We start from the raw sequence: 12,903 nt of genomic DNA, 5'->3' as shown, positions 1-12,903 counted from the left end.
GACTCTAAAGTCACTGTTTTATTGCCTTACTTTCATATAAAAACAGATAAATGTAAGCTTCAAGCTTCAGACTTAATATATTTACTTTAACAAACAAAACATTTTAAAATTCCTTCCGACATTACAACCAATAACATTATAAGATACGTGTCGGGGTAGACTATGAACAAAATTGTACTTCAGTTATGGAGAAACAAGACTTTAAGTTACATGACCAATTTTGAAAGTTAGACTGTACTTCTCAGCACGCACACGTAGTAATTTGAACCATTTGTAAAACTAAACCAATTGATAGAAACAGAAAGAACTCTTATAAAATATTACTCGAGTACTTCCACAAGCAATAGTTCATTTAATAACAATGAAATAAAACATTATGATGTACACACATGTCCTCCCAAACCAGAAGCTTCCCATTTGGAAGTAACCTCTCCTTGCCATACAAGGTGGGTGTAATTGGATCCGTGCTGATCTCCGATCTCGGAATCCAACCAATATCGAAGTCTCTCTGTACAGCAACTTTATCAAAAGAATGATAGGCCTCTTCATACTAATAGTCCTCAAGTGACAAGAATAATCGTTGATTATTTATCTATGTCTGTTTTCTGTAAACACTGCCATAGTTGCGTGTGCCAAACTTCTGATCTTTTTGTGTCTCATTTAGTTGTGGGAATTTTACAGCCTATGGAGAACTTCAAGTATCGGTCTACTTTTCACCTTCAAGAGCTCAGTAATAATCCCACCATTCTTCCGTGCCTTTGCAATTCTCAATTCTGTTGATTACACGTCCATTGTTGAAAGTGTGGTTTTTGTGGAAGAGGACGAAATCAGTCGTGCGAGTTATGATAGGAGTATTTCTGTATTAGAATCAGATATGAAGATATCCTAAAGAGAACCCAGGCCAATTTTTATGGGCAACGACAATATTCCGCAGGGTTCGTCAGTTGTTGAAGGGTGCTATTTATATCGGCAAATTAATTAAAAATCATAAGACACAATAACGAGCTTCGTTGATAAGTTATTGACCTAAAACTAGTTAAACTAGTTTAACTTACCGTTACCAAATACGTGCCCTAAGAGAAAAGTGAATAATGCTATGAAATTATCCCAAAATATTATAGAGCGAAATAAGTAGCTATTAACAGACGTTGTTTAAACAAATTAAAGATAAGCGACAGGTGAAGTTAATATTACAGACAGGGTGGGCGACGGAAATTCCTTATAGCTCCAAATGTGAAAAAAGTGAAATGAAACTAGTAGAAGCGCAGAAAGATAAATTGGGGTAAATTTGTAAATGAAGGTAGGTATACAACATGTGTATAAATAGTCAAATACTAGCATACTACATGGTGACTAGTCTGCATAAAAACATATGTGTGTAATGTAATGGAATTATAAATTTCAGATGTATATTTAGGTTTTCTTTAGTTATACATTTAGTTCTTTTTGGGACCAACAGTTTGTAGTCTAAATAAAAGACCAACATATTATATGTTTGGTGTTTCTCTAAAAAAAATTAATCATTATTTATTTAAGCCTATGAACGTTAAAAGTATTTTTAAAGTTGATATTTTTGTACTATAAAATAATTTAAAGATTAAAAAATAATTTTACGGCTTCTCGAACTTCAAATAGATAAATGGTCTTTGTGTTAATTTGTTTAGTTGTTTTTATATTTTATTCCAAATTGTGAATTGCATTTATATATTCATTATATATATTTTTTAAATATCACAACATTAAATGTGCTAGGAACCCGAGAAGCCAAGCCTCATTTTTAAGAAATGTAATGTCAAACCGTAGTATACAGATCACAGATGATACCTTTTACTGGTTTGATATTAAACTTATATTTGTTTTGTTTTGCTATAAAAAATTACATGTTACTAGAGATTTTCTCCTAAAAATTAATGAAATAGATGGTAAATTATAATAAATAAATAAATTATTCTGATGTATGTTATAAATCGAGTGTTTTGTGTGTGATAAAGTGATAAGAGGATAGTGATTGTCGTATGATTTTGTAATCAAACTGCTATGGAAGGCAACGGGGACGCAGACAGGGACCGAGGCTCGTGAGTTCTTTGATGTTTCACAGTATTTGAAGAGTTTTTTGAAATAATCATAAAAATGTTTTTTTTTTGTCATATAATTTTGACACATTAATGTATTTGATAATATGTGTCCTGGGCTTAATTAATCAATATTTGCATATATTTCTAGACTGAAGCTGATTTCATCTTTGTTTCATGATTGAAACAATATGAATATTTAGTGTAATATTGTTAATTAAAAAAATACACATCATTTTATATTTTGAGTGTGAGTGAATTTGTGTAACCAAAACAAGTAACAAATGGCAAGAAATAAGATACTATACAATATACTAGGTTGATGAAGAATGTATGTAATGTGTTAAAACGGGTGTCAGTGTCTATAAACCTTAAGAGAAAGAATCTTATTACCTGGATATTGATTTGATTTACTTTAGAAGAGTATTTTAAAGTGTTCTTTAATCTATTCTGCAATGTATTAATAACTTCATGAATGTCATATAGTAATGAAGATATTATGAAAAGTGGAGCAATGACTGTTTATTACTTACTAACACAAAGATGATGATGTGATACACCTGGTGTGGCGGGAACCTGGGGATATTATGTCCTCTTAACATTACCATTACAAACCATATGCTTGGTTGTCTCTAACAAGGTATATACTGATTACATTGTATGAACAGTTTCAATATTAAACTAAAACTTGATAATCTTTTTAGTTTTATTTATTAAAACTGAAAAACATTACAAGGAGACATGGGTTTTAACCAAATCATATTGACTGTCGTAGCCTTGGACCCAACAGACTGCGTAACACTGAAATCTACACTCTATTTAATTCTGGCTGTCCCTAAAGCTGCGTTGATACCACTCTACAACTATCATTATAAGCATAACCATATCATAACCAAAAACAGCTAGCAATAGCAGATGGTGAATGTTCAGCAAATATTTAGTTGCGGAGACCAGAGTTCCTTGAGGTACCCTGTGTTTGCTTCCATTGGCTTGGACAAACAAACACAGCAAGTAGCCTGATGAAGGTCAGAAATAAACATCTAGCTCAAGGTCAAACTCAGACCAGGGAATATGTCTCAGTCAGGAGGCTTAGCAATGAGGCTTTGATTATATATTGTTAAAATGGAACGCACATGAATACAGATCACTCCTCATATAAATAAATATTAAGAAGGACTTACGCATGGATGAAGCTACAGAATATTGTGAGCCGCTGGAAACTATCTTGGAAACTTATCAGGTGTTCTGTGGACACAAGCTTATTGGATTTATGAATCTGTTAAGGTCACCGACGGGAGATACAACAGTAATATAACACTTTAATGGTAGGGGACAAACATACCAGAACATACATACAACAGCAATCAATTTGACATGTGATCACAGCACACATGCATTCAAATCAAAAGGAACACGAAAACAGAAGACATCAATTGACATTCAAATTATTATGAAAAAAAAAACATTAAGAAGTATAATTAACTATTGAAAATAACGACGAGCATATCAATAAAAGTAATGTTCACAATCTGTCATGAAACAAACAACATCTATACTAATACAATAAATGTTCTTAATACTTGTATTTAAAGAAATGTGCTAACTTGAGTCATATCAAGGCTGGAGGTCTGGGACATGCTGTTAGAGAAGTTGTGTAACCAGTTGCTACTCGCCAGTAGACTCAACTTTTTTGATATTTGAATGATTCAAGAATTTTAGAGGAAACTAGCAAGTTATTGATAGGTCGGGTTGATGTCCTGTCCGAGACAGTTCTCCGTGAGCCATCACTCAAGTGACGTGACGCTGAACTCGTCTACGCTAGATGGGGCAGAAACTGCTTTTATATTCTTTCAATTCCTGCTTTAAGAAGTCTTGTTGTGAGACTTCCAAATTTGGCTGCTTTATTCTGAACTACTCTAAACTAGAGTTAAATTTTAATGATGACAGAACAGTTACAGAATATCTTTGGTTATATAGAAGTAGGGGCGGGATGCTGTCCCGTCCACCATTTTTGGAAATGTCCACCTTTTTTGTTACATTACCTAACTTAACGATAATATAAGATTATTATACTGGTTACTGTTGCAGGGGTAGCGTGGAGCACAGCGCAGCAGAGGGGGACGGAGACAGGGGCAGGTACAGGTGTGGTTCCAATTATATATTATATATGAAATATTTCGATGAGGAGGTCGTCCGTGTCAGAGGAGTGTACAAATGAAATCTGAATGTATACAAAAACTGAAGCGTTTTCCAGCCTGGTGCGGTGCGCGTCGCAGTCCTCGCTGGACGAATGTTCTCAACGTCGTGGCGCGGGCGAGGCGGGCGAGGCAGCTGCGGGGGCCGTGCACGCCGCCTCCTTACTGCACTCGCTGTCGAGACTCAGGAGAGACGATGTGCTCTGCGACGTGCGGCTCGTGGTGCGCTTACGTCTCCCAGTCGACCGAGCCCACTCTATGCGTGGAGTCCTAACCATTCGTTCTCGTTCAGGCCCAGGCGCCGGGGGAGGCGGCCCAGTCCGCGGAGTCGGACGAGGCGGTCGGCGTGTGCGCGCACCGTGCCGTGCTGGCCGCGTGCTCGCCGTACTTCCGGGCCATGTTCACTCAGTTCGATGAGCGCACACAGGCCGTCATCACCATACAGGTCGCGAGCTAATCCAACAATTTTATTAACATTGTGAATTTCTCTTAATATTGAAACTGCAAATTCGATTTAACTACTTTCTGTATTCGATTTAAGAAATATGAGTAGTAGCCTCCGGGGACCACACTCCAGGAGCCAGCTTATGACACGTAATCAAACGTGTTCATAGAATATAATCGAAGGGTGTCCGTCGCTTGCAGGACGTGGAGCCGTCGGCGCTGGCGGCCATAGTCGAGTACGTGTACTCTCCGGAGTCTCTGGTGATGACGGAAGACTCGGTCCAGTCCCTGCTGTCGGCGGCGTCACTGCTGCAGGTGAGGGGAGTGCGCGCCGCCGCCTGCTCCTTCCTCGCAGCGGCGCTGGCTCCGGACAACGCTCTCGGCATCAGAGCCTTCGCCGACCTCCACGCCTGCGCCGACCTGGCCGACGTCGCCGACCGGTTCGTCAAGAGACACTTCGTGGAGGTTCTCGAGTCGGAGGAGTTCCTGGCGCTGGACTGCGACGTGCTGGCCGCGCTGCTGGACTCGGACAGGATCACCGTCCCCAACGAGGAGCTCGTCCTGGACGCCGTCATACGATGGATGCAGCACGACCCTGAGGTTAGTGACACCGCCGACGATGACGCTCCCGTTGTCATTGATTAAATTAAATATTTAAATAACACAGTAATTTATTCATGAACCTTTAGAACAGACTGTCCTCAACAGTGTCATAAATAATTAAGTCCTCTTTAAATAAACATCGCTTTGGTTGTAGTAAAAGGATATTTTTAGTAAGTAATCACACTAAAAGGCGCCCGAATCAAGCGTCAAGCGTTCGGGCGTCGCTTGAGGTCAGTCCGTGTGAGCCCCGATGATATTTCAGAACCGCCGCTGTCGCCTGGGAGCTCTGCTGGAGCACGTCCGTCTGCCGCTCCTCCCGCAGGACGTGTTGGTGGCGCGTGCGGCCGCCGAGCCTCTCGCCTCCGCCGAGCTGCGAGTCAAGGTGTCCGTCGTCCTCCTCGCGAGTCTACTCCTCAGTCTCGGACTGTCCTGTAACTCGGTCGCTCTTCCAGGACCTGGTCATCGAGGCTTTGTCGTTTCATCTCCTCCGTCCGGAGCGTCGTGCCGCCGCAGCAGCGGCGAGCGCCCGTGCCCGTCCCCGGCAGCCTCCCCGATCGCCCAAGGTTCTGCTCGTGGTGGGCGGGCAGGCTCCCAAGGCCATCCGAGACGTGGAGGCCTTTCACATGGAGAGCGGGCGGTGGCGGGCCGCGGCCGAGCTGCCGACCCGCCGCTGTCGCGCCGGCCTCGCCGCCGTGGGCGCGCGGCTGTACGCCATCGGAGGCTTCAACGGAACCCTGCGCGTCCGCAGCGTGGACGTGTACGACGTGGGCGCCGACGCGTGGTCGCCCGGGCCGCCGCTCTGCGCTCGGCGATCGACGCTGGGAGTCGCCGTCGTGGGGAACGTTATCTACGCCGTGGGAGGCTTCGACGGAGCGACCGGGCTGAGCTCGGCGGAGGCGCTGGACGTCCGCGAGGGCGTGTGGCGCTCCATAGCCAGCATGAGCACGCGGCGGTCCAGCGTGGGCGTGGCGGCGCTCGACGGGAAGCTGTACGCGGTCGGAGGTTACGACGGTGCGTCCCGCCAGTGTCTGCACACCGTGGAGCGATACGACCCCGCCGCGGATGCCTGGGAGCCGGTCGCCGAGATGGCGGCGAGGCGCTCCGGCGCCGGCGTGGGCGTGGCCGGAGGCGCGCTATACGCCCTCGGCGGACACGACGGGCCGGCCGTGCGCCGCTCCGTGGAGCGCTACCGGGAGCGCGACGGCTGGGCCCCGGCGCCTCCCATGATGCACGCGCGAAGGAACGCCGGCGTCGCCTCACACCACGGCCGCCTGTACGTGGCCGGCGGGGACGACGGCGCCGCCAACCTCGCCACCGTGGAGGTGAGGCGATCGGTGGAGCCGCGCGCCTCGCTCTTCCGACCTCTCGACTCACTCCTCCTGTCCTTCTCCAGGTGTTCGACCCCGCCACGGAACAGTGGTCGATGCTGAGCTCCGCGATGTCCGTGGCTCGCTCGTACGCGGGGGTGGCGGTGGTGGAGCGAGCTGCCTGACGACACGCCCGCCGCCACCTCCCGGACCAGCTCGCGGACCCTGACCGGGATCACGACACCGACACGGACGTGGAGCCCGAAGACCGCGCCCAGCGCCCGGACTCCGAGGCCAGGTACGTGTGGCGTGTTAAGTCCGCTCGGTCACGACGTACATTTCCTTGTCTTCACGTCTCAACTGGACCCGACTCCTCCCGATATAGTTTATGTCCACTTAATATCTGACAGCTTCTTTGTTCGTTTCGACTAAGATTTTTACTTAATCCCAGAAATATCAGCGAATTTGTAGAAAATTTTGTGTAAAAAGAGCGCGGACGTTCTCTGAATGTTGTTTGTGCCATTTGATGAAGCCTCCTGGAGTGAAGGAATGTATCCTTGGTGCAAAACCCTCAGAGGGCGGAGGGTGAAGGCCGACAGACCGTGGCCGGGCGTAACAGACAGACACGAGAAAATTGTGTTGGCTGACAGGTGCTGGGAGCTGAAACATACTGACTGGACCCTGGTGTTCAGGCTTAGACAACCGTCGACTTCTGTTCCATTATAACCCCGCTCGCACAACTGTAATGGCTGAAATTTTTTTGGCTGATCTAGTTTTTTTCTGTTCGCGAAACTAAAGATCCATTAAAGAATGACGCGGAGCTACGAGGCAGGAGACGAACACGGCGTCGAACATGGAGCTCCACATCACAGAAACGTGAACCGTCGTTGAAGAGCCTCGAACAAATGAGATCGCAAGACTCCAATGTCTGGCGGAGACACTTGAGGCGCACCGCGATGTATTCAAGACTACATCATTATTATGTTTACAAAACTGAACTAGCGATACTCCCTGAACAGCCTCGGACACGAGCACCACCGGCCGCTGGACTATTCTATTAATTTTGAGCCAACGCTGAGCTCTTCGCGCCGCGGCGGTCCCAGGGGCCGGGTTTATTATCTCACAAACATTCTTTAAAACTCATTATTTATTCGTTCGTTATTTACTGTGAGACAGATTACAAGCGTTTACTTTCGTGTCCGCTGCAGGTCTGGTAAAGGACATTACGTCATTTCTATATTTATCGAATGTCACGTCTGTTACAGCTACGTCAACGTGCACGTGTACGCCAGCGCCGAGGGCTCCGGGTGGAGGCCGCTCGGACCCAGGGAACGTGAGCAGGTACAGAGAGGCGGCGGGGGAGAGGGGCCGGGGGCAGGGAAGCGGGGGAGTGTAGCGGGGATTGGTTGCAGGTGGAGGAGAACGTGTACGAGAGTGTGGCGGCGGCGGCGGGGGGGAGGGGTAGGGGAGCCTTCGCCCCGCTCGGCGCGTACTGGTGGATGCGGGTGGCGCCGCCCTGCAGGAGGCACCGGCGGGTATCGCAGACCGTGGAGTTCCACGAGAGCCCTCCGGCGCCCGCGGCCGGCGCCTGCGTGCAGGGCACTGTGCCGCGGGCCAGGCGCCTGGTTCGCGGCGTGTGCGGTGTGCGGCTGCAGCGGGCGCCGGGCCGGGGCGCGCGCCTGTCGGCCTCGTGCGGGACCATCGGCGCGCTGGCCGCCCCGGACGCCCCGGCGCCCTGCGTGCTGCTGCTGCCGCCGCCCCGGGAGAGACCGGACCCGGAGGAGGACGAGGCCGCTCCTCACCATCGCCACGAGCACTCCTCCGACTCCGAGACCGAGGAGCGGCGCTGACTCCGCCTGCGGCCAGTACCGTGTATAGTGTAATATTTCACAGCGAGATGAATCTCAGAGCCGGGCGTCGGACGGGTCCCGCTTCATGAAGACTGTGCGCGGAGGTCGCGGGGCCGAGGTGTTATCTTTCGTCTTTCTTAGAAAATAAAATAGTAAACGCTGCAGAACAAACGTAGCGAAATAAAACCTGTCCATAGTTTAATTTAAACGGTAAATGTGACGTTGAAGTTTCCTCGCGGACGAGTCTAATGTATCGTGCTCATCTCCGTTTGAAACATTCCTCTCTAGACATTAACTAGCGTCGTTTACTTGACTTTGAAGTATTCACTGCAGACCTTCCTCGCCGAGCTGGTCGGGAACTCGACTCTACTCTCTCCGATCGTTGTGTAGAGTCTTTAGCACCGGACACGTTCAGGTCGGAGTGGGAGTGAGTCTGGTGGAGTGGTCTGCGGACTGTGACGGAACTTATCCTTGTAACTGTGAATGCGAGTTCATTAGTTAAACGTGTAAGAGTTAGTTTAAACGCTACAATATAATTGTCGTTTGTATGTAAGTTAGTGTAAGTAGTGATGTGCTTTATTAAAGTCCGTTTCTGTGATATTCGTTTCATTTTATTTCTTGTGAGCTATTCCCGCTTCGTGTTGTTCGTCACTACCGCTTCCTGCCGGTCTCGGACTAGACGATTCATTATTTGCTGATGTGATTACGAGTTAGACTTATTATAATTTTAAACTTATTATATTTTTAACATTTATATTCTTGAATGTGTTTTTTGTTCCATGTTATGGAAGCGCTCACAGTTTCAGTCGCGGAATTCATCGGGAAGTCGTAACAGGTTCTCTGACAAACGAAAAGTCAAAACTTCGGCGAAACTTGAAAAATGGTCTCATTCAAGACAGGGACAGCGCTCCTAGGAAGATTTGTTGTTAAATTTGCGAATTTTGCCCAAGAAATAAATGAGACGAAACCGCTCAGCATTCCATGGATTCACCGTGTGCGTTGTCGAGTCCATCGCGTTGCAGGGAGAGGAGCTTTAACAGTGCCTGGGACTTGCGACCCAGGTGTAGGTTTAAGGGGCCTGTATCTAACGCGCGTTTAATGCTCACCTCCCCTTTCCAAGCTTTCCAAGCTCCTATCTAACCAAATTCGAAACCTATCCTACTAGGGCTGCCTTCTAAGTACGTTCCAAGAATAAATTGATGTTAGTTCTGGACAGGCCCAAGTCTTTGAGTAGGTTGTAGAGAGCTTTAGCTGTTATATCTCTCGGTCCCACTTCCATTGCGTACAAATGTTCGACGAACCTATTCTTAGTGAGTTCGTTAGTGAGCTGGTGATACTTATTGACGTTGATTTCATGGTCTTTGGGATGTTGGTTTCCCAAGGAACCGTGAGCTCTCTTAACACAACGCGCTTTAAAATTCGCGAATACATAAATATGCCCGGTCTGGAGGCCGGCACACAAAACATCCTCTGGGATTTTGTATTGTTTCTCATACTTATCCATCATTGTAGTCTAATCCGAAGCCGCTTTAATAATAGAGTAAGGCTTGACGCTTGATTTTGTAGCCCTAGTGCCTTCTCTCACAAAACCTATTGACCGTTGGTTCGTGGTTATTTCTTTTTGCGCTCTGGCCTTGGATCTTCTACTTAGTATTCTCATCTTGCCGAATAAAAGTTTTAATAAATCCATATCTTTGGCCCTCCTACTTGATCCTAACCCTACTCTGTTACATTATGCACCTATCATAAACTATTTATGGAATTGAAGTCTTGCCTCCAGCTCTGGGGCATCTTTGTCTTTCGGGAGCGATGTAATGACGTCATCATGGGATTTTCCCAGGATATGTCTCTTGGAAACTCTGAGGTGCTTATAGAACTCCGATGGCCTTTTTAGATTCTACCCAAAATTATAGCGATCCTGGACGAAGCAGCCGATAGCGCGAGCCCGAGTCACAAATCCAACACCTTTATGACGCTTCCACCTAACTTTAACAAAAGGGGTTCATTACAATCATAGACGAGGAAAGGCCAATTCAAACGTGATATTAGATAACTATCGTAGATCCAAGCTTTTTTTACATTACTCATCGGTTGATTATCGACCTTGTCAATATCGTTCAAAAAGCTATTTACTATTCCTTGTAAGGAAAGAGTATGACCTATATTATCTATTTTACGATCAACAAATTTAAAAGGAGCTTTTTCCGTAACCGTAAAAATGCATTGACCGCCTAATGATAATCCCGGATCGTATGAGGTACATATATCTCGTGTTCCGCCGAGACAGACATTTGTTTGGGTTTGTCCTCGATCCATCCGTCCACTCGCAGAATTTATCCATCTCATCCAATATTACTTGTCATTGTTTGGGGTTACGTGTCAGTGTTGCGATATCATCAACGAAGGCTAAAATGGATTCTGTGTATTTAAATGAAACTAATATTTTTCGGATAAACTACGCGTGATTTATTTTTGTAAAAATCTACATACTCCTGACGTTTCGGTTACTTTTCAGCAACCGTGATCACGGGCAGACGAGATGTGAGTGTCTGTCAGTTGTCCGTCAATATTAGTTTCATTTAAATGAATAAAACTCGCGAAAATCTTAGATCTCATTATGGATTCTGTGTATTTATTATTAAACTGAAGCCGATACTCCCATTTTTTCTCATTGCTGATTAGTTTATCTACTGAGATATTAATTACAATATTAAATATTATTAGAGATAAACAACAAATTGAGGGAGTCCTACCAAATTGTAACTCAAAGTTTTTGAAAGTCCTTTAGTTATTACAGAAAATTTTAACTTTAAGTAATATGACGCGATCATATCACTGACTAGTGTTGGAAAATTGCACCGTCTTAGCGCGAATAACATTAGTTCATGTTGTATCAACCCGAATGCGTTCTCTTGATCTATCCAACAAACTTTAATTTGTCTCTCGCTTCTCCTAGCATCTCTTAAACTCTCTGACAATAAAGTGTTGTGTTCTAGGCATCCAGAAATCCCGGATAGAAACCCTTTGCGTCATGCGGCAATGCTTATTTCAAGAAATGCAACGTCAACATAATTAAAATAATCCTTCGTAAGTAGTTACTCACATACAAGTTTCCGCAATTATTCTTAAAGCTATCTGATGCATAGAGGAGTGATCCAGTTGTGTGCCAAACCCTCAAGACAAGAAACGAACTCGACCCGTTCATACAGACACTAGGTTTGGATATATGAAACACTAACAGAGAATTCAAGATTCAAATCCACAACAAAATATATCGTCTCAGGACAAAGCATACAGATATCTGTAGAGAGCTGGAAAAGTGTTCCATGAAGAGGCCTGAAGATATCTCCAGTTTTAGATCATCCGAAGAAAAGAAAACAAAACCAGCATGTTTCCCTTATTTGTTACAATTTCCGTATCAGGTGGCAGCTGACAATGCTAACTCCCTTTGTTACTTACTTTTAAGAAAGCTGAAGGCACGACTGGTAACATTTATTGATAACGTTTGTGGCCGTGACGGTTACTCCTAAACGTATCATCACGTTACAGAAGCTTCTCTGTATTATTTGTGTGATTTCGATCTACTTCACGTATCACTACATTATGTTGTATCCACGAACATTTAAATGATTCTCTTTCGTTATAAATGACTTAATTGTTATTTATTATATTTAGCTGTAATAAAGATTCCTTTTTTTTTAATCTTGGTAATTTGTGATGTGTTCCTCGTTATTAATGGTTGTATTTACGATATAGTTATGGATATGGGGAAATATACTTACAACAACGAGTTCGCTGTCTGCTGTTGACGAGACGGAACTCTAATAATATGTTAAATTTAATGTTGCGAATGTTATTATGAGTTATTCTTAAAATGGCTGTAGGTATTGCTCCAATAGCAATAAACTTATCAGATCAGACGTATTTTAGTATATTTATATATCTGTGAGAGCGAGGGGATCCTCGTGGAACCTTGGCCAGGACCCTAGTCCTTTAAAAGGCTTTAGAGTCTGGGCGTTAAGTACCGATGACGATGGACAGGCTTCCATTTTGAAGCAAAGATAGTCTTTACTCAAAATGATACTTGTTTATTGCTAAAAATTCTTACAATGAATGTCAAGAATTGTATAGCGGAGATTCTACCACTGTGGCTCCTAAGAACGACCAATGTAGAATGAGTTCACTACGATTATGTAGTTTGTAGAATTTTGTAGATGTTGTGATGTGCATACACTACACGTGTCATGCCATCGGTTTGTAGAATTTTGTAGATGTGATGTGCATACACTACACGTGTCATGCCATCGGTTTGTAGAATTTTGTAGATGTGATGTGCATACACTACACGTGTCATGCCATCGGTTTGTAGAATTTTGTAGATGTTGTGATGTGCATACACTACACGTGTCATGCCATCGGTTTGTAGATTCAG

At 44.8% G+C, this 12,903-nt stretch overlaps 1 protein-coding gene across 2 annotated transcripts; it reads left to right on the top strand.

Moving 5' to 3' along the window:
• The first annotated feature begins 1,791 nt into the window (after nt 1-1,791).
• On the top strand, nt 1,792-9,071 carry LOC116771166 (ring canal kelch homolog). Of its 2 annotated transcripts, none has more exons than XM_032662930.2 (10): nt 1,792-2,075; nt 4,161-4,208; nt 4,327-4,489; nt 4,560-4,712; nt 4,913-5,311; nt 5,577-5,696; nt 5,767-6,636; nt 6,708-6,919; nt 7,887-7,962; nt 8,034-9,071. In XM_032662930.2, exons 1-8 carry the CDS (start codon nt 2,038-2,040, stop codon nt 6,804-6,806), a joined length of 1,890 nt encoding a protein of 629 aa, XP_032518821.2. In that variant the 5' UTR covers nt 1,792-2,037; the 3' UTR covers nt 6,807-6,919; nt 7,887-7,962; nt 8,034-9,071. The 2 variants fall into 2 exon arrangements, with proteins under 2 accessions (XP_032518821.2, XP_032518820.2); XM_032662929.2 differs by having other exon boundaries at nt 4,161-4,214.
• The last annotated feature ends 3,832 nt before the right edge of the window (nt 9,072-12,903 follow it).

The sequence above is a fragment of the Danaus plexippus genome, chromosome 17, assembly GCF_018135715.1.
Source record: "Danaus plexippus chromosome 17, MEX_DaPlex, whole genome shotgun sequence".
Lineage (NCBI taxonomy): Eukaryota > Metazoa > Arthropoda > Insecta > Lepidoptera > Nymphalidae > Danaus > Danaus plexippus.
The sequence above is the reverse complement of the archived record's forward strand: the minus strand, read 5'-3'. Positions and strand labels throughout refer to the sequence as shown.